The 17,416-nt window shown below is 39.9% G+C and overlaps 1 protein-coding gene across 8 annotated transcripts in view; it reads right to left on the minus strand.

The window, feature by feature from the left end:
• The window catches only part of Gcfc2 (GC-rich sequence DNA-binding factor 2), a 35,399-nt gene that overhangs the window by 10,366 nt on the left and 7,617 nt on the right, over window positions 1-17,416 (minus strand). For 2 of the 8 annotated variants that reach the window (XM_050164957.1, XM_050164955.1), the window contains exons 4-12: window positions 16,639-16,736; window positions 14,425-14,540; window positions 11,813-11,999; window positions 9,597-9,720; window positions 8,137-8,218; window positions 7,584-7,696; window positions 5,516-5,715; window positions 3,550-3,700; window positions 1,276-1,394 (exon numbers count right to left, since the gene is read on the minus strand). In XM_050164957.1, coding sequence (XP_050020914.1) covers window positions 1,276-1,394; window positions 3,550-3,700; window positions 5,516-5,715; window positions 7,584-7,696; window positions 8,137-8,218; window positions 9,597-9,720; window positions 11,813-11,999; window positions 14,425-14,540; window positions 16,639-16,736 — 1,190 coding nt within the window. Of the gene's footprint in view, window positions 1-1,275; window positions 1,395-3,549; window positions 3,701-5,515; window positions 5,716-7,570; window positions 7,697-8,136; window positions 8,219-9,596; window positions 9,721-11,812; window positions 12,000-14,424; window positions 14,541-16,638; window positions 16,737-17,416 lie in introns of those variants that run through there. The other 6 variants (XM_050164956.1, XR_007595826.1, XR_007595825.1 and 3 more) reach the window with 6 other exon arrangements.

The raw sequence follows: 17,416 nt of genomic DNA on the forward strand, positions 1-17,416 counted from the left end.
GTGAAAGTAGATGATTATGTACACATGAAACTGTCAAAGAACAAATTTAATCAGTAAAGAGAAAAACAAAACAACAAAACTCATTGTGGAATCCCATCTGTAGTCCTCCTAGCTGTGCCTAAGACATTCCGTTTTCGTTCAAGCACGGTGGCACACGCCTGTAATGCTAACACAAGATATGCAGATCTCTGTGACTCCAGGCCAGTCAGGGTTACACACCTTCCATCCTTACTATACTGTTTCCCTGCTTGTTTTTTTCTTTTCTTTTCTTTTCTTTTTTTTAACTGTTTGCAAATCTGGGGAGTGCAGCCCTGTTCACTGTACTTCAGTCTCACTTTGAAGAGCAGTGTGGTTTTGTGCAGCTTCCCATAAAGACCTCCAAGCTATCTGCCTAAAATCTTGTTTTTTGTTTATCTTTTTTAAAAAAAACAACAACAGGCCCTGTCAGTCCTTTCCTTCTGATTCCTACAAGCCTTCCATAAAGTGTAGATGTGGGTCTTTGTTGGCTTGTCTGTCCTCTGACACAGTAATCACACTTTGGATAATTCATTTGGTTTGTATACCAACAATTATAAATGAGACAAATATTGAATTCAGTAACTCAACTTGAAGGACATTATATTATAGCATCTATTACATGAAATAGTAGCTAAAGCCTCTGATATCTATATATGTAAACACTCAGATCCACTAGGATAACTGAGAATTAAGGCTGAATGAAAATATCCAGCTCTAATTACTACTACTAAGATGAACAGATGATGGGAGTTTATTTCATGTATCAGCAACATTTCTATAGTGACATGCTGTTCTCATTTTTAGAAAGACTCCATCTATTGAAAATTGAAATTGGCTTACTACCAATAAAAAGATTCAGTATGTAGAACACATTAAGCTACTCTAGACCTTATACCCATATATTGGCCAAAAATGTACAATTTAAGCAAATGCATTTTTCCACAAAAGCATACTGAACTAAATAAAATTTTATTTCTTTCTCCACTTAATTATAAGTAACATACTTTAAGAGTCCTATATCAATAGTTATAACAACAAAAACAAAATGCAAATTTTATTTTACCCCAACTTTTAAATAATTTCTACTCTAGCTTAAAAAGAGAGATCACTTTCTAGGTAATATATCCACATATTAAAATATGAGCTTATATAAATTATTTTATTTTGTGTGGTATTGGGGATTGAACTCATGGTTCCATGAATGATAGGTCAGTGATCTACCATTGAGCTAAAACCCAAATCGGCAGAAATCATTACCTGTTTGCTTTTACTAACTTCATTTTCAGAAGCTGAATGTTCAAACACCAGTCTGCAGTGCACTGTTAAACTTCTTGTCTGTGAGGTTGACAGGGGATCCCAAATGAACTCTACAAAGTCTGAAACACATGTCAGTGGTTACACAAGTTAGTAGATCATGCTTCTCATCTCTAGCCTACCTGCTCCACTCTACTGAGGCTAAAAATCCATGGCCGATCACGACATTTCCGATTTGCACATACTCTCAATTTCTAATCATTACTACTTCCTCTTTGCATACACCCTAATTTCTTTGTCCTTGGGTTTTGCTACACACTTCAGGTTAATCTATAACCCTAGATAAACTCACTTCTCACTAACTGTGCCTGCAATCTGCAGATGAAATGTAGTTTTAAAGAAAGGTATATCAAACTGATCTCCCAAAATTCAAGTGAGCCTCAATGTCAGCCAGGAATTCTTGCCCTGGCCTGCTCACTTGCCTGGTTGATTCTCCTGGTTCTCACTTCAGTTGAAGGATCTCTACTTCCTTCTTCTCTCTATCCTCATGAGTATGGATGCACATTTGTGTGAACACTTGATTGTGTGTGTGTGTGAGTGAGTGAGTGAGAGAGAGAGAGAGAGAGAGAGAGAGAGAGAAGCTTCGTGCTGATGGTTGCTATTCTGGCTACTCAGCTTGCTATTAGGATCCTCTGTCTCCCTGTTATAAGCACTTTGGATTACATGCCAGCCACCACGCCTTCCTACCAGGTTTTCATGTGGGTTCTGGGGATCTGAACTCTGGTCCTCATGACTGAGTACAAGAGTTTTAAACACTACATTATCTCCCCAATTCCAATAATCCCTAATACCCTCTTCAGTGCTATCCACCATTGTCTCTCCTTTTAAAACAGAATTCCTCAAAGTCCTGTCTAGATATCTACCTTGTATTTGTCTTTCTGGAATCCTCTCAATCAGGCCTCAGAACATTCCACAGAGGGATGAGTGCATCTCTCAAGGTAAACAGGACACCGGCATAGCCAGCTCCAAAGATTGATTCTAATTCTTCTGTGGCTACTATCAGCAAACAAAACTGGGCCCCTTCTTTCTTCCTGGAAATACTCTGCATGGATTTTGAGACACCATCCTCCTGGTCTTCTCTCTGGTCTTGGCAGGGTACCTGTCACTTCTATGAGGACTCAACTTGTTTCCTTCTCGCTCCTTCTTGCACTCACTTCCTTATTATTTCCTGTCACTTCCTGAGATTAAGTGCCACCAACACACAGCCACCGCCTGCCTGAACTCCTGACTGTTATTCTCAGCAACCTATCTGATACTCCACGCAGAGTCAGGCACCCAAAGCAACACAGCCTACCAAAGTGCTGCTGATCACTTCTACTCTAAGCTGCCTCCTTCAGATTCCCAACTGAGTCAAAACCATGGAACCTTTCTTAATGTTCTCCTGCCCCCTGCCCCACAATGGAAGTGCTGTCTTCAGAACACACAGAATCAAAACTAGAAGGTCTGGGCTGTATTTATCTTATTATGGGATGGTGGGCTCTAACAGAAGTGTGCTGACAGAAACAGGAGGAAGGGCAGAGACAGAAGATGTGAGACAGCTACTGGGGAAACAAGATGTACTAGACAACAGGTAAAGCCACACAGCCACGTGGCAAAATGTAGATTAATAAAAATGGGTTAATTTAAGCTCTAAGAGGTAGTAAGAAGCCTGAGCTACAGGCCAAACATTCTGTAATTAATATATGCTGTTGTGTGATTCTTTTGTTGGGACAAAAGAAAAGCTCTGCCTCCGTTTACAGAGTTAGGATTAAAAAGTTTGGATTAAAAAAGGTAAACCACTGTTCAGAATGAATAATAATCTTCAAAGTTTAACCAAGTTCAAAACTCATTCTCTGGAATACAATAAAAAGATTCTGGTCAAATACTGTTTTATTAAAAAAAAAACTATTTTAGTAAAAGAAGCCTTTAAGGACAGAAGTAAAAGCATCACTAGCTGCTAATGGCAAGCACACATGAAATGTAACAAGAAATGGAAAAGAAATATAAGAAAAGGGAAAGAAATGTATGTAACACATATGACGGTGTGCTGCTCTTGACAAATGGTGACAAATGACTTCGTGTGCCACCACTACTAATGTGGGCAACGTTTATACAAATAAGCATTTCCCAACCAGGCTAATTACATATGAAATCAATTGCTCTTTACTGCATACAGCATTTCCTCGTGTCTCCAAACTTCTAAAAGTATATTTATGATCATGACAGAATCAAGATTACCTGTAAGGTGAGGAACAACTGTTTTGTTGATGACAGCAGACAGAATTTTTTTATCCGACTCATCTTCCTTCTTTGTATCGTCCATGCTGCCATCCACAAACTCTGTTATGGATGTGAACCAGGGCATCTGGTTTAGACCTTTGGAGTCCAACTATAAGATGAGATTATAAAGTTATACATTCTTAAACTTATAAGTTAACTTTTTCCAAAATCCCCAGAATTTTTCTATGGCTCAAAGAGAATAATTACGTTTTAACACTATGTATACACCACTAGACCACCATGGTAACGCAGGATGGCATGGCAGAGCATCAAGGAAGATAACTAAAAACTGTGCTTTATGCATTCATCCATATAGCAAAAATGCAGCAAAGGCCACTGTGTGCCAGGACATTCAGAGACCAGCAATGGCAGTACACAGAGTGAAAAAACATGTATGAGCTAGGCATTTGGAATTGCCATGAGATTTACTGATAAAATTCATTCATCTTACTCAAACAAAATTTTCTTCAGTCTTTTCACTTCTTGTAAGAATTTTAATATGCATGTGGTTTAGTTAATCAGTTAGCACACAGCAGATGGCTGATACTTTTTGAGTAGATGAATGAAATATCCTGAACTCCCTATCCTTAGAAGTGACCTTGCTCTATCCTGGGAGGGTGGTGTGGTCCTATGGAAGCCTGAAGACAGATGATTAAGACCGAGGAGGAGACACGCTGCACCATTTACTCTCTGAGTCTTGCTGATTTACTGAGAGATTTCCTTCTAGATCTTCATTTTCTAGCATGCAGGATCCAGACCCTGGGGTGTCTTCACATGTGGAGGGTTAGGGCTTCTCTGTATTTACTAATTCTTACTTTGTAACAGAATTTAAACCCAGCACCCCCTTTGCCAGGCTCACCCTGAACTTGGGTTATATCAACAGTCTTCTATATTTTATTCTTCTAAGGTAGTTACTCCTAGTGGCTCCTAAAACACCACTGTCAAGGCCCTGAGATGATGCAGGAGGAAAGGCCCTTGCTACAAGTCTGATGACCTAAGTTGGATCAATGGAACTCACATAACAGAGAGAACAAACACCAGCACAGTCCTCTGAACCCTATAAGCATGCCACGGCATGTATGCACCTTACCACATACACAAATAAATGGAATAAACCATGTTTTTAGAACTCCACATTACCTTCCCTATGTATTACTTTCATATCCTCAGCTCTGAATCCAGGCTTGAAGGCTAGTGTACTCACCCTGAACTGGGATCCCCCTCACTCTCAGGAAAGTGCTCTCATGAGCTCCTGCTCCCCCCTACGGCCCAGCTTTCATGCCTTCTCCTCAATGTGTTCTGCCAACCAACTCTTTCCAGTTTGTCACTTCCAACTTCATAATCCTTGGAACAGGTTTTTAAGCCAAATTTACCTAACTTAATACAACATCATTCTGGGGTAATTTTCACACATTATAAGAGCATTAAAAGTAGGTTTGAATTACTGGTGTTTGGTCCTACTATGCCTTAGAATCAATTTACTTGTGTGTATGTGTTGCATGCACACCAGCACGTATGCTATGGGATGGCAAGTGTGAGAGACAGAGAACAACTTCTGGCATTTAAATCTCTCCTTCAGCCGGGCGGTGGTGGCGCACGCCTTTAATCCCAGAACTCGGGAGGCAGAGGCAGGCGGATCTCTGAGTTTGAGGCCAACCTGGTCTACAAGAGCTAGTTCCAGGACAGGAACCAAAAAGCTACAGAGAAACCCTGTCTCGAAAATAAAAAAAAAAAAAAAAGAAGATTGAAGGATTCTCTCCTTCAATCACATGGGTCCCAGAATCCGAACTCAGGTCATAAGCCTTGTAGCTACCTGCTAAGCCATCAGGCCAGGCTGAAGTTGTGACATTTTATAGTTAGCCTGACGGGCAGGACACACTAGTAGCAGACACGACCAGCACAGGCACATGTTAAGCACTGATACCTTAAGAGGATTCCAATCAAGCAACTGAACTCGTATCAGGGGACTTAAAAGCTTTGGTAAGCAGAAACCAACGAAGGCTTCGTAGTAGGAATCAGGAAACTTTTCTCGCCACTGCTGAAATTTCAATAAAATATTCTGGACGTTACAAAAATCATCATGCACATCTTCAAAAACTTTCTTACAATCTTGTAAAATGTCACCTGCAAACAAAGTAAGTCTCTTTATGTTATGTATTTTAAGCCTACTTTCCTGCCAACAATTAATTATGAGTTTCAGTTTAATTTTTTTTAAAAAGTCACTTGTAACAAAAGTGGTAATATCGACACTAATAAAGCCTACTATATCCATCTCTATAGGCCAAAATATACATTTATTGTCCCATATCATTACCATAGTCACTTTCCCGTTAAGGCAGATAAAACCCACTGATTTAAACAAAACAAGCAAATGATAATGAACGGAGGCAGGCAAGGAAAAAAGCCCCTTTCCATTGAGTCTCGTGAACAGCCAAGCCCAGAACCTTTGGGCTGCACTATGACCTTCTTGGGTCACCTGTTAGCAGCGCACAGGCAGGCCACAGGATGGAAGGAAAGCTTAACCAACTGTACTCAGGCACAGGTTAGAACCCAGAATTCACAAAGAACCAGAGTTTAAAAACCAAGGAAAGAAAACTGCCAATCAACAAATGAGCTAGTGACTGAAAGTTTTCAAAAGAAACACCAATGGCCAATAGCAATTTTAAAGCTACTCACATCAGGGAAGCACAGGTTGTAACTACTGAGAGCCCGTCTCTCTAGTCAGAAAAGCCATCAGGAAACCCAACAGTAAATGCTGGAGATGTGGGGGAAGAGGAACCTTATCCTCGGCCAGTGCGAGTGAAAATTAACACAGCCATGAAGGCAATCAGTTTGGAGGTTCCTCAAAAAATTAAGCTATTTACTCCTGAGCGTACATACACTCAGAGAACCACAGACCCTATCATAGACATATCTGTAACCCTTGTTTATTGATGCTCTACAAGAAAGGAAATGGAACAACCAAGATGTCCACCATGAACTCATGTTGAGAACCTGGGACATATCTAACATGGAATACTATTTGGAGCTAAAGAAAATTGAAATCACAAAATTGCAGGAAAATGGATGGACTTAGAATGTCTAACATTAAGAGAAGTCACCTAATCTCAGAAAGAAAAACACTTCACATTCTCCCTCCTAGGCAGACATACTGCATACATGTCTACATGGAAACAAATCAAGTGTAGGTACAGTGTAGCACTGTAGAAAGGAGAACAAGAAAGGCTAATGTTAGGGGACAAAAATAGAGGTAAAGGGCATACAGTCATGAGACAATCTAAAGCTACTTGCTTTCTATTTTCAGTTCTGACATAGTTTTTTCCTGTGTATGCATAGGTAAATAAAGTGTAGCTGAAAGGATGAGGAGCCCAAGTATTAGTGCCCTGCCCTCAACTCAAGATCCAACATCTCTCAACACTCCTACGAGAACCCTCTGAAGGCTGTGTGGACCAGCACTGTGTTGGACAGGCACACTGCGTCCTTCTTTGTCCAGCAGGAGCATTACACCTTTAATAAGCTTTTCCTACAAAACTGGAAAAGCAAAGTGTAACTGATAATGAAAGTACAGAACCCCAAGCAGGCTCCAGGCTCACTGTGGAGTTCACTGAGATTCATAGTTGGGAACTTGGCAAATGTCTGTTTTCGAGGGTTTAACTTAATGTAGCTTCATGATGCTTTTAATCTGAGTTCATGACAATAAAGTGATTTTTAAAAAAGTTGTTTTTCTAAATTTAGTTGTTTTAAATTATAAATGGTAACAGATGAGGAAAGAAATGCAGCCAAAATGCTTGTTTGTGACCCAGGAGGCAACAGAGAGCTGGCAAGTGCCACAGCGCTCACATCACACTTCTCTGGAGGAGCAAGTCTGATGCAAAAAATGTTTTCACTTTTCCTAAATTTTCCTGTCTTAGTAGTATGGATCTAATGGCAGCTAAAACAAGTCTTCCTCACTATTTTAACACTTTAAATAGGTTAGAACCTTGGCAAATGACCTTGGCGTTTTTGGAAGTTGGTCATCTCTGCAGGAGACAGCTCATCGTCACTAGAAGTCCCTTCCTGATGGTCACAGTTGCCAGCGAGCACTCTTGCTTGTCTTCTCTGCATCCTGCATTGTGCAATAAAGTAAACCAAAAGCAAACAGTTCTTGTAGAAAATACTGAAAAACAATGTTATTGTTCTCTAATGGACACATCACCATACTAACACCATTTTCTCTAACTATGTCAGACACGTTCTGTTTCTTTAGCTTCTTTGGTTCTTGTGCAACTCAGATCATTCTCTGAATGGAAAGACTTCTTAAAGAGAGTGCAACTAGTTAGAAGTGGTTTCTAGTTCAAAGCAATCACCTAGCAAAGGCCACCTCACTAGTTCTGCCTGAGCCCCAGTTTGTCTCTAAAGTGGTGAGGCCAGCTGAACTCAGCTTTGGTTTTACATCATTCTTGAAACTCGGCATGTTAGGTGGGGCGATTATCTCACAAAGTTAATTCTACTGCAACAGTAAAAAGTGCTTGCTCAGTGTGCTAAGACTTCACTTTGTACAGATACCTTCGTGCTTCAATCTCTTCCAGAATTCGCTGATCCTTGTCATCTAGGGCCAAGCTTCCATTTGCCGATGTCTCAGCTTTGCCTGTTAATTCACAAAATTAGCTTTGTACTACAGTCTCAGAACAGTGAATCACTGAGGCTATAGGTAATATGAAGTATGTATGTGTATATATAAGAACACGAAATATGCTCAACATTTAATTGTGTTATCAATGAATCTAAATGTCCATTACTTATCAGTGTTAACAACCATCAAGCCTGTTGCCCTAAATGTATCTTGCTGGTGTGTGCCACTTAGTACAGTAGGTTTCTTTTTTCTCATTCTTTTTTCTTTTCTAGCAATTACACCAATTTCCTCTGTAATCATATACTAGAAATATGTATACTGCCAACATCTTACTTATACTATGTATGGCTTGCTTCATTCACCAAGTTCCACTGTTTATGAATGACAAATATGGGAGTTTGGCAGTCACTTTACTGTTCTTTGTCACCTACACTGGATCTCACTCCCCAGAGCACATCAAGCTAAGACACAACTGTGGCTGCAGTGTGGTGTGAGGACATGGAATGGCCATCCCTTACCAACTCTGCTGACACCCACCAGTCTTCACAGGCTTCAACTACAGAGCTGGAAAGTCCTTTCCAACCACTCTGCTCATTTAATGGCATATAAATACACGGTGTCAAGAGAGCTGGGGAGACGGCTCAGCAGTTAAGAGCACTGACTGCTTTTTTTTTCAGTTCCAAGCACCTACATGGCTCATAATTGTCTGTAGTGGCAGTTGCAGCGGACTGTATATCCTTTTAACCCCTGAACAGTCCTGCATATGCGTGATGCACTTATATATACTCACACACACATACGAAGAAAATAAACACTTAAACTCTGTCGCAAATGCTTAAGTGACTGGAAATTCTAATATTTAGTTTTTAACCTTAAACAAGGTATATTGAAACTCTTCTCTGTAATGTCATGTTTGGGAAAAGGATCCGTATGAAAACATAGAAAAAGCTTTTTCTGGCTAGTTTTATGTCAACTTGACACAAGTTAAGAGTCATCAGAGAGGAGGGAGCCTCAACTGAGAAAACGTCTTGATAAGATCTGGCTGTAGGAAACCCTTTAGGGTATATTCTTAACTAGTGATTGATGTGGGAGGGTCACAGCTGGGTTGGTGGTCCTGGGTTCTGTAAGAAAGCAGGCTGAGCAAGCAATGGAAGCAAGACAGGATTCCTATCCTGCTTGCATTCTTGCCCTACCTGCTTTTGGTGATGAACTGTTACAAGGAACTGTGACGAAAATAAACCCTTTCCTCCCCAACTTGCTTTTGGTTGTGGTGTTTCATCACGGCAATACAATCCTATTTTTTTTTTTTAAAAAAATAGAGAACTAAAAGTACTTTTACTCTCCAGATGGCAATCTAGTTTAGCGATAATAACAGAACACAGGGAATACTAACGTGATAACTGTTGCAGATAGGATGATTCCCATTTTAGCTCATCTTGCCTGCGTTTCAAAAGTGCTTCTGATCGTTTTAAAAGCAGCATGCGCGTGGATGATTCTAGTTCCTCAATGCTGACAATCTGAAACACATATGTGACATTTCCCTGTTTACCAATAAAGAATTATAGAAAGAGTAAAAGGTAATATGATCACATTCAATTCTTGAATAAATAACTCTAGTATTAGTGCAAGTATCACAGATTATGAACCGAATGACAGGAGAATGTGTATGTGAAAGGTAAAGGACGGAGGGGAAATGAGAGGACAGAAGCTGGGATGCAGCAAGGGGCACAGGGTCTGCCTAGCAGGCGTGAGGCCCCCATTTGAGCCCCGCCACCAGAATAAACTTCATAAAATGGAAGAGAGTTTCTAGGGACAGCTAAGAGGGCTTTGCTACAGAAATCAGTAACCAGATGAAACTGGAATCCTACTTCCTAAGAGCAGTCACTTCACTCCAGTGTCCTGCAGCTGCTTCCAGGATGCCAGCTACAGCAACCCCATGTAGGTCGGCAGGATGTGAAAAGTGTAATCCAAAGACAAATGAAGAAAATAATTAAGACTAAAAAATACCACAGAAGGCAAGCATCACTGACAATTAACAAGTAAAGGACAAATAATATTTCATGATGAATAAAATGATATGAAAAGTAGACTTTTTATCTTTTTTCTTTTCCTTCCTTTTTGGTTCTTCCAGACAGGGTTTCTCTGTGGCTTTGGAGTCTGTCCTGGAACTAGCTCCTCACTCTCCTCACTCTGTAGACCAGGCTGGCCTTGTACTCACAGAGATCTGCCTACCTCTGCCTCCTGAGTGCTGGGATTAAAGGTGTGTGCCACCGTTGCCCAGCCCTATCTTTTTTATTCTGAAGTTCTGTGGTATAAATAACTTACCTTGTAGAAAGATAGTAGAGATTCCAATGTCAGGACTGAATATGCACAAAACACAAATGTGTGAGGTTTAAGACTTAAAGACCTACAGTGTGAAATTTTAAAACCTACAAGTATCAAAATAAACCCTGTAAATTTTAGATTAATTGAACAACTATCTTAAAATTATTTAAAATTAAAAACTTTAAATTGGTCTGCAGAGATAGCTCAGTGGTTAGGAACATTGGCCGCTCTTCCAGGACCCAGTTCATTGTGTAGCACTAATATGGCAGCTCACAACCACCTGAAATTCCAGTACCAGGGGATCTGAAGCTCTTTTCTGGACTCTACACACTGAATGCATGTGCTGCAAAGACATACATGCAGGCAAAAACAACCAAACAAATTAAATACAATATGTCTGAAACCATAAAAATTTGTTTAAATTCTAAAAACTAAGAGAAAAAAAATCCAAGAACCAAGATTTGAACAGAGTAAAGGACTAGAGAATTTATAAGCAAAAGATCTCCACAGGACATGGTGGCTCACACACGTGAACTCCCAGAACTGAGGAGGCTAAGGCAGGATGATCACCACAAGTGAACCAAATCACCCTAAGCTTTAGACTGGGACCTTGTTCATAAGCAAAATTAATCCAGCTAAGAAAATGAGGGTCCCCCCCATCAAAATAGACATTTTACAAAATCCATTTTTTTAACCAATCCAGCAATTAATTTTTCCAGTAATATGTCTTAGATGAAGTGTTATGATTGAGCCTTAATATGAGGAGATGTCCCTAGTCTTACTGCAACAGCCACGCCATGTTTGGTTGATATCACTGGGAGACCAGCCCTTTCCTGAAGGGAAATAAATGGAGGAGTGGATCTGGGAGAAAGAAGACTTAAAGGGAGGGACTGGGAGGAGAAAGGGGAAACTGCAGTCTCGATATAATACATGGAAAAAAAATGTATGCAATAAGTTTTATGTAACTTTTTACAATAGCAACTAAAAAACCAAAAACCATATGAAAACAAAAATCTCAAAACCCCGAAACCAACTAACAGCCCATGTCTAACATTAAAGGGAATGTGAACAGCTTGTTAAAGATCTGTGTGGTAGCATGGAACTGTCATCCTAGAACTCAGTAAGAGCCTCTTTAAATCCCACCCCACCATACCTCTTCTACGTGGGTTCTCAGTCCCTGTGTTTGTTTAATCCTTTACCCATGGAGCCATCTCCCCAGCCTGTCTTTTCTCTGTTAACTGACCAATAAGGGAGGGTTCTAACTTTAAGAATAGTTATATATACCTTTTCATTTAGACAATCAATTATATTTTCCACATAAATTTTCATGCCTTTGTAGAATTTGTAGTTTAGATTTTGATCTGGTGCATTCTCCAGATTCTGGATTGCAGTCTTTGAACTCTTGATGTCTTGTTCATATTTTTCATATTCTCTCTGGTGCGAGCGATAAGTATCCTGTAGTAATGTTAATCTAAATAAAATAAAAGTTTCATTTTCATACCTTTTCTTTTAACCAGTATGCTAATGAAGCTAGGGACAGTGATTCCCACAGAAACCTGGTTTAGGTGTGTGAAGCTAAGGAGAGGACAATTGCTGATCTCAAAGAAAAAGGCACAAAAGGATACTTACAAGGACTCAGAGACAGACGCTGACCATAGGACTAATTTCTCCATTTAATTATTTCTTGAAACTGGGTCTCTTTAACTCAAGCTGGCCTAAAATTCACTAAGTATCAAAAGGATGACCTTGAACTCCTTACCCACCCTTCCTCTTCCCACCCCCCCCAACACTAGTGAGGGGTAAAAACAGTAACATGCAGCAAAAATCATGGATGAATTATTTTAAGTAAAACATTAAAGTGATAGACTTTCTAAGCATATATTATGTTAATATAGATAGCCATACATCAAGGGTATATATTGGCTCGGCTTTTTTTTTTTAAAATAAAAGAAATGGGGAAATATAAAAATACTATGTACGTCTATAAGATACATACATGAGGCAATTTCTAAAAGAAAATAAAACAAACTGGTGGCAAATTTCCTTAGGGAAGCCAGTTTTCTTCGCAGTGTGTATCATTTTATACTGATTTATTAGAAATCACATTTTCCTTTTAAAATAAAAAGCCTACTTGAAAAACAGACCAAAATAAAGTTAAAAGTGGCATTTACTCAAAGTATCTCAGACATTAGTCTACACCAGTGGCCCACTGCCTCTAATTCTATCACTCAAGACAATTCTCTCAGATGCAGTCCCTCAACAAACACCAGATGGTCTGTGGTTTATATGCAGGAGATGTAGGAGCTTTAATTCTGTTTTATTCTAACTAAGGAAAGCTAATATGATAATGCATGTACTTCAGAAGTTGGTAAGCTTATTTTGTAGCAGGTCAGACAGTAAATATCTCAGCTTCTAGAGCTGCATAACTGCTCTTGCACTACTCAGCTCTGTGCTGTATCACCGAAGTACCCACAGGCAGTACTACCAACACACAGTGGTCTGGAGCCTGCTAGCCCCACAGAATAAAGACACTAAGTGCTGGTAAGTTTGAAGATTTCAAATATTTATTTCATAATATTACAAAGTGTCTTTTCTATAAAAATATCTTTAAACGAACAGCTACAGTTGACAGATTCTGCAATGTGATTAAGGAACTGAGTTACTTTCAAGCTTACTTACAGATATTAGGAAATGAAAATCTGAACCTATTCTCAGGCAAGAAAAAAACCCATCTTGAGCTAGTCACTTAGGGGTAATGCAGAAGCCTGATGTCCTGAGTTCAATCTCCAAACCCCATGTAAAGATGGAAGGAGAGAATTGGCCCCTCAAAGCTGTGCTCGACTCCACACATGTGCTATGTATATGTGCACTATACACTTTGAAAAAAAATGAGGATATTCTCTATAAAGGGCAGCAGAATCAAATGCCCTTATGCCATACTGTCACATGGGCTAATCAAACCCTGACCATCACATCTACTCTCTTATAAACAGGAACCAGCAGACACTGGATTCTGAGTATATTCTGTAGTAAAGTACTCAGAACCAATCGCCTCTGGCAGGACATGCCATTATTTTAGCAAAGTGTAAGTCGTAAGGTTAGCACTATCGGCTCAGGGTAATTATCAATGCCCACAGTGTAAAAAAGAACTGTGCTTCTGGAAGGCAATGTACCAAGAGTCATAAAAATAAGCTCTTGGTCATGGTAAATTTTCTGTTAATGTAGTTTAAGAAAAAAAAGCACATACACACACACAAAAAGCCATATGCAGTCACACACACCTATAATCCCAGCACTAGGGAGGCCAAGGTAGGAGAGTCATTATTCAAAGGCAGCCAAGGCTGCACAGTTACATCTGAGGCTGCCCTGGGCTGCAGAATAAAACTCTGCCTCACAAAACTCAACAAAACTAAGAGACATGTTCACTACTATAGCAACACAAGGATGAGACTTAGAACAGACGAATAAATAAATTGACTATAGGAACAAGCATCAACTATTTACTATAGAAGATGAACATGATGGTACACCATGGAAGCACGTGGGGGTTCCTTCTGAGGAGGAAGTCAGAGGATAGGAGTTCAAGGCCAGCTGGGCTACAAACCAAGACCACACCTCTAAAGACCACACACACACAACCCCAATGAAATCCAGCAGTGTAGAAAAATGCCTTTAGTCATCATATTAAGTTTTTAAAAAATTGAAATTACTGGTTTTAATCATGTAGGGAATATTTGTCATTAAGACTAACAAAAAAATCTGCTATTTATATGGTAAAATGAGACCTTTTCCTATAAACCTGTTCAATGTTAATGTTTAATAATTAAAAGAATAGAGCGCTTTTTTACTACTAATCACTGAGGACAAATATAAATTACAAAATAAACATTACTCACCTATTATTTAATTGTTTCTTTATAATTTCCAAATTTACTGGTGGAAATGAAACAGAAGTATCAAACTTCTTCAGTGTCTGAGACCCACTGTTGTAGGAAAGGTCTATGTTCTGTCCCTAAGAGATATGAAGAGTTAATTTTTTAAAAAACATTTCATTTACCACACAAAAGAAACTAAATAAGGTTCCCATGTCTTTATAATATCATGGTCACAATAAAATAATTTTTAAAAAATTCTTTATCAATTTTAGAATATATCAGTGCTTATTTTTTCCAGCCAGGCACTGTGGTGCCAGCCTCGTCCACATAGCGAGTCCCAGGGCAGCCAGTGCTACATAGGGAGACCTTGTCTCAAAGAAACAAAACCCCAAACCAAGCAACCCCAGCCTCCCACCTCACCCCACCCCCGCCTTGGCAGTACTGAGGACTGAACTTAGGGCCTGATGTATACTAGGCAAGTGCACTGCCACTGAGCTACAGTTCTACCCTGTCTATTAAATTTATATGTACAAAACACATTTTAAAGTTTGTCTTTCCACGAACGTTCCTAAAATTTCAAAGCTAATTTTACAGATATTCTAATGCATTCTTGGGACGTCATGGAGTTCTTGAAGAAACGGGAGTAAGTAAAGCCATGGCTGTTTGGAATTTGGAGCCTGCAGAGACTACATTCCTAAAAGAGTTTCTTATGGCCCTTCCTATCAGTCTCTTTGGTAACCACAGCTCACCACTACCACACTTGCCACGTAAAGCAAATTATCCAAGTCCACTATTTCAGACTAGGAACAAGGAAGGATGCTCAAGAAAATCAGGATCTGCCAACTCTCACCAATGTTAGACACCAACATGAGTTATAAGAAGGCAGAAACAAGGTGTCCTTATCTGCTTCTCAGTTTCTGGGACAAAACACTGACCAGAAGCAACTTGGGCAGGAAAGGGCTGATTTCATCTTACAGTGCCAAACAGCAGCTCGACATCAGGGAAACGCCAGGCAGGAGCCTGTCAGCAGGGACTGAAGCAGGGACTACGGAACACACTCTTACTGGCACACTACTCATTACTGTGCAGCGTGGGTACTTAATGAAACTATTGTGTCTGTGTATATACGGGCACACACAGGCCATCGAATGTCTAGTCAGAGGACAACTTTGTGAAGTTGATTCTCTACTTACACATCGAGTTTCAGGGAGCCATCTTAAGTCACCAGACTTGTGTGGTAAACATTTTACCTGCTGAGACATCTTATCCAACATTTCTTCAATTTATCTGTATTCTCTTTTTCTGATAGCTGTTAGGGCACAAATCTCATTAAACTCTCTAGACTTAACTACTTAATAAATGAAGTTGATTATTTTGGTTAGGATGACCATGACAATCACTGTGCTATGAAGTACTCTGTACGAATGCTCTGGAACCTCTGGTATTTTACCACGGTAACAATTAGTCTTTAAAAGGAAAAGCAGCAAACACAAGGGAATTGGTAAGCTTGAGCTGTACAGCAAGAACTGAACATATTTCTTCTCAAAGTGCTATTTGGAAGTTCTTTGGATGTACAGGCTTTACCAAAAGTGAGGACTTAAAAAAAAAATTATAAAAACAATCTGTTAGTAAGTTCTCTAGTTTGAAATTCCAAAATAATCATGGTTTCCCCTATACTTTTTAGCTCTTATAGTGAGTTAAATGATGGTCCTCCCCAAGTTCTACCCCCAGAGCTCACTCAGGGCTTAGACTTATCCCATGTGGTGAAGAGTCTTCGTGGTTATAGCTAAGGAAGAATCCAGATGAGAATAAACTGATTTTCTGGGTGATCCTAAATGCAAACACAACTGTCTTCCTAAGACACACTGAGCAAAGACACAGAGAAGGCACGCAGAGGCAGAGACGGGGCAGAGGGTCCTGGAGTCACCCAGAGCACCCACAATTGTGAAAAGCAGTTCTCACGCAGTCCTGACAACTCACAGCACACACGCTGTGAGAGAAAGCATGATGGCTCAGCAGGAAAGCTGTGCATGAGCCCTGTGCTTGATCTCCACAATTCACGCCACTGGAAAGACAGAACCAACTCTACAAAGCCGTCCTACTTCACACATGCACGTGGCTTGAGTGCTCCCCCAGGCCAATTTTTAAAAGTAAAAATAAAGTCACCAGGTTTGTGGTAATTTGTTACAGAGCCCTCAGGATGCTAACATATAGCACAGACATAGAAACAGTTACCTGTATGATCTTGACTGCTTTCCTCATTTGCTGTTGTTCCCAAATGTCCTGATTTTCATCCTCCGGACTCTCTTTGCTTGCGTCTTCATTTCTGACTGCTATACACCAGAAGACACATGTTAACGCTCACTATTCTCAGGGCTAAGTAACTAGCTACAGTGCTGTCTCGCAATGGGAACTCAAATGCAGCCACTGGGTCCAGGGCCAGCATGCTCAACATCAGCCTCCCACGTTCCCACATGGAAGGGCTGGGGAGAATAGATGGCATAGCAAGTACATTTGCTATCAACCCTGACAACCCTGAAGAACCAACCAACCAAGAAGGAAAGAACCAACTTCCCACAAGTTGTCCTCTGACCTCCACAGTTATACTGTGACATGTGTGTGCCCATACTCTCACACACAACACAGAATAAGTAAATGGGGCTAGCAAGATGGCCCAATGGTTAAAGGTGTCTGACATCAGGCAACTCAATGACCTGAGTTCCATCCTGGGACCCATAACACATGATGGAAGAGAAACACTACCGCAATTTATCCTCTTGACACCCACATGTGCACTCTGAACTCCACACGACCACACAAGCACTCACATGTGAGCTCACACACATAAAATAAGCAAAAATCAATAAAAATTAAAATAAATTAATACATTTTTAAAAGAAAAAGATACTTAATTCATACCTAAGAATTAACATTTAAAAAATAGTTTCTGAGAGCATAGGACATGGTATAGTTGGAAGAGTGCTTGCCTATCATGCATGAAGCCCTGATTTAA

This window comes from Alexandromys fortis, unplaced genomic scaffold (assembly GCF_014885135.2).
Source record: "Alexandromys fortis isolate MF-2015 unplaced genomic scaffold, M_Fortis_MF-2015_v1.1 scaffold_138, whole genome shotgun sequence".
NCBI classification, from domain to species: domain Eukaryota; kingdom Metazoa; phylum Chordata; class Mammalia; order Rodentia; family Cricetidae; genus Alexandromys; species Alexandromys fortis.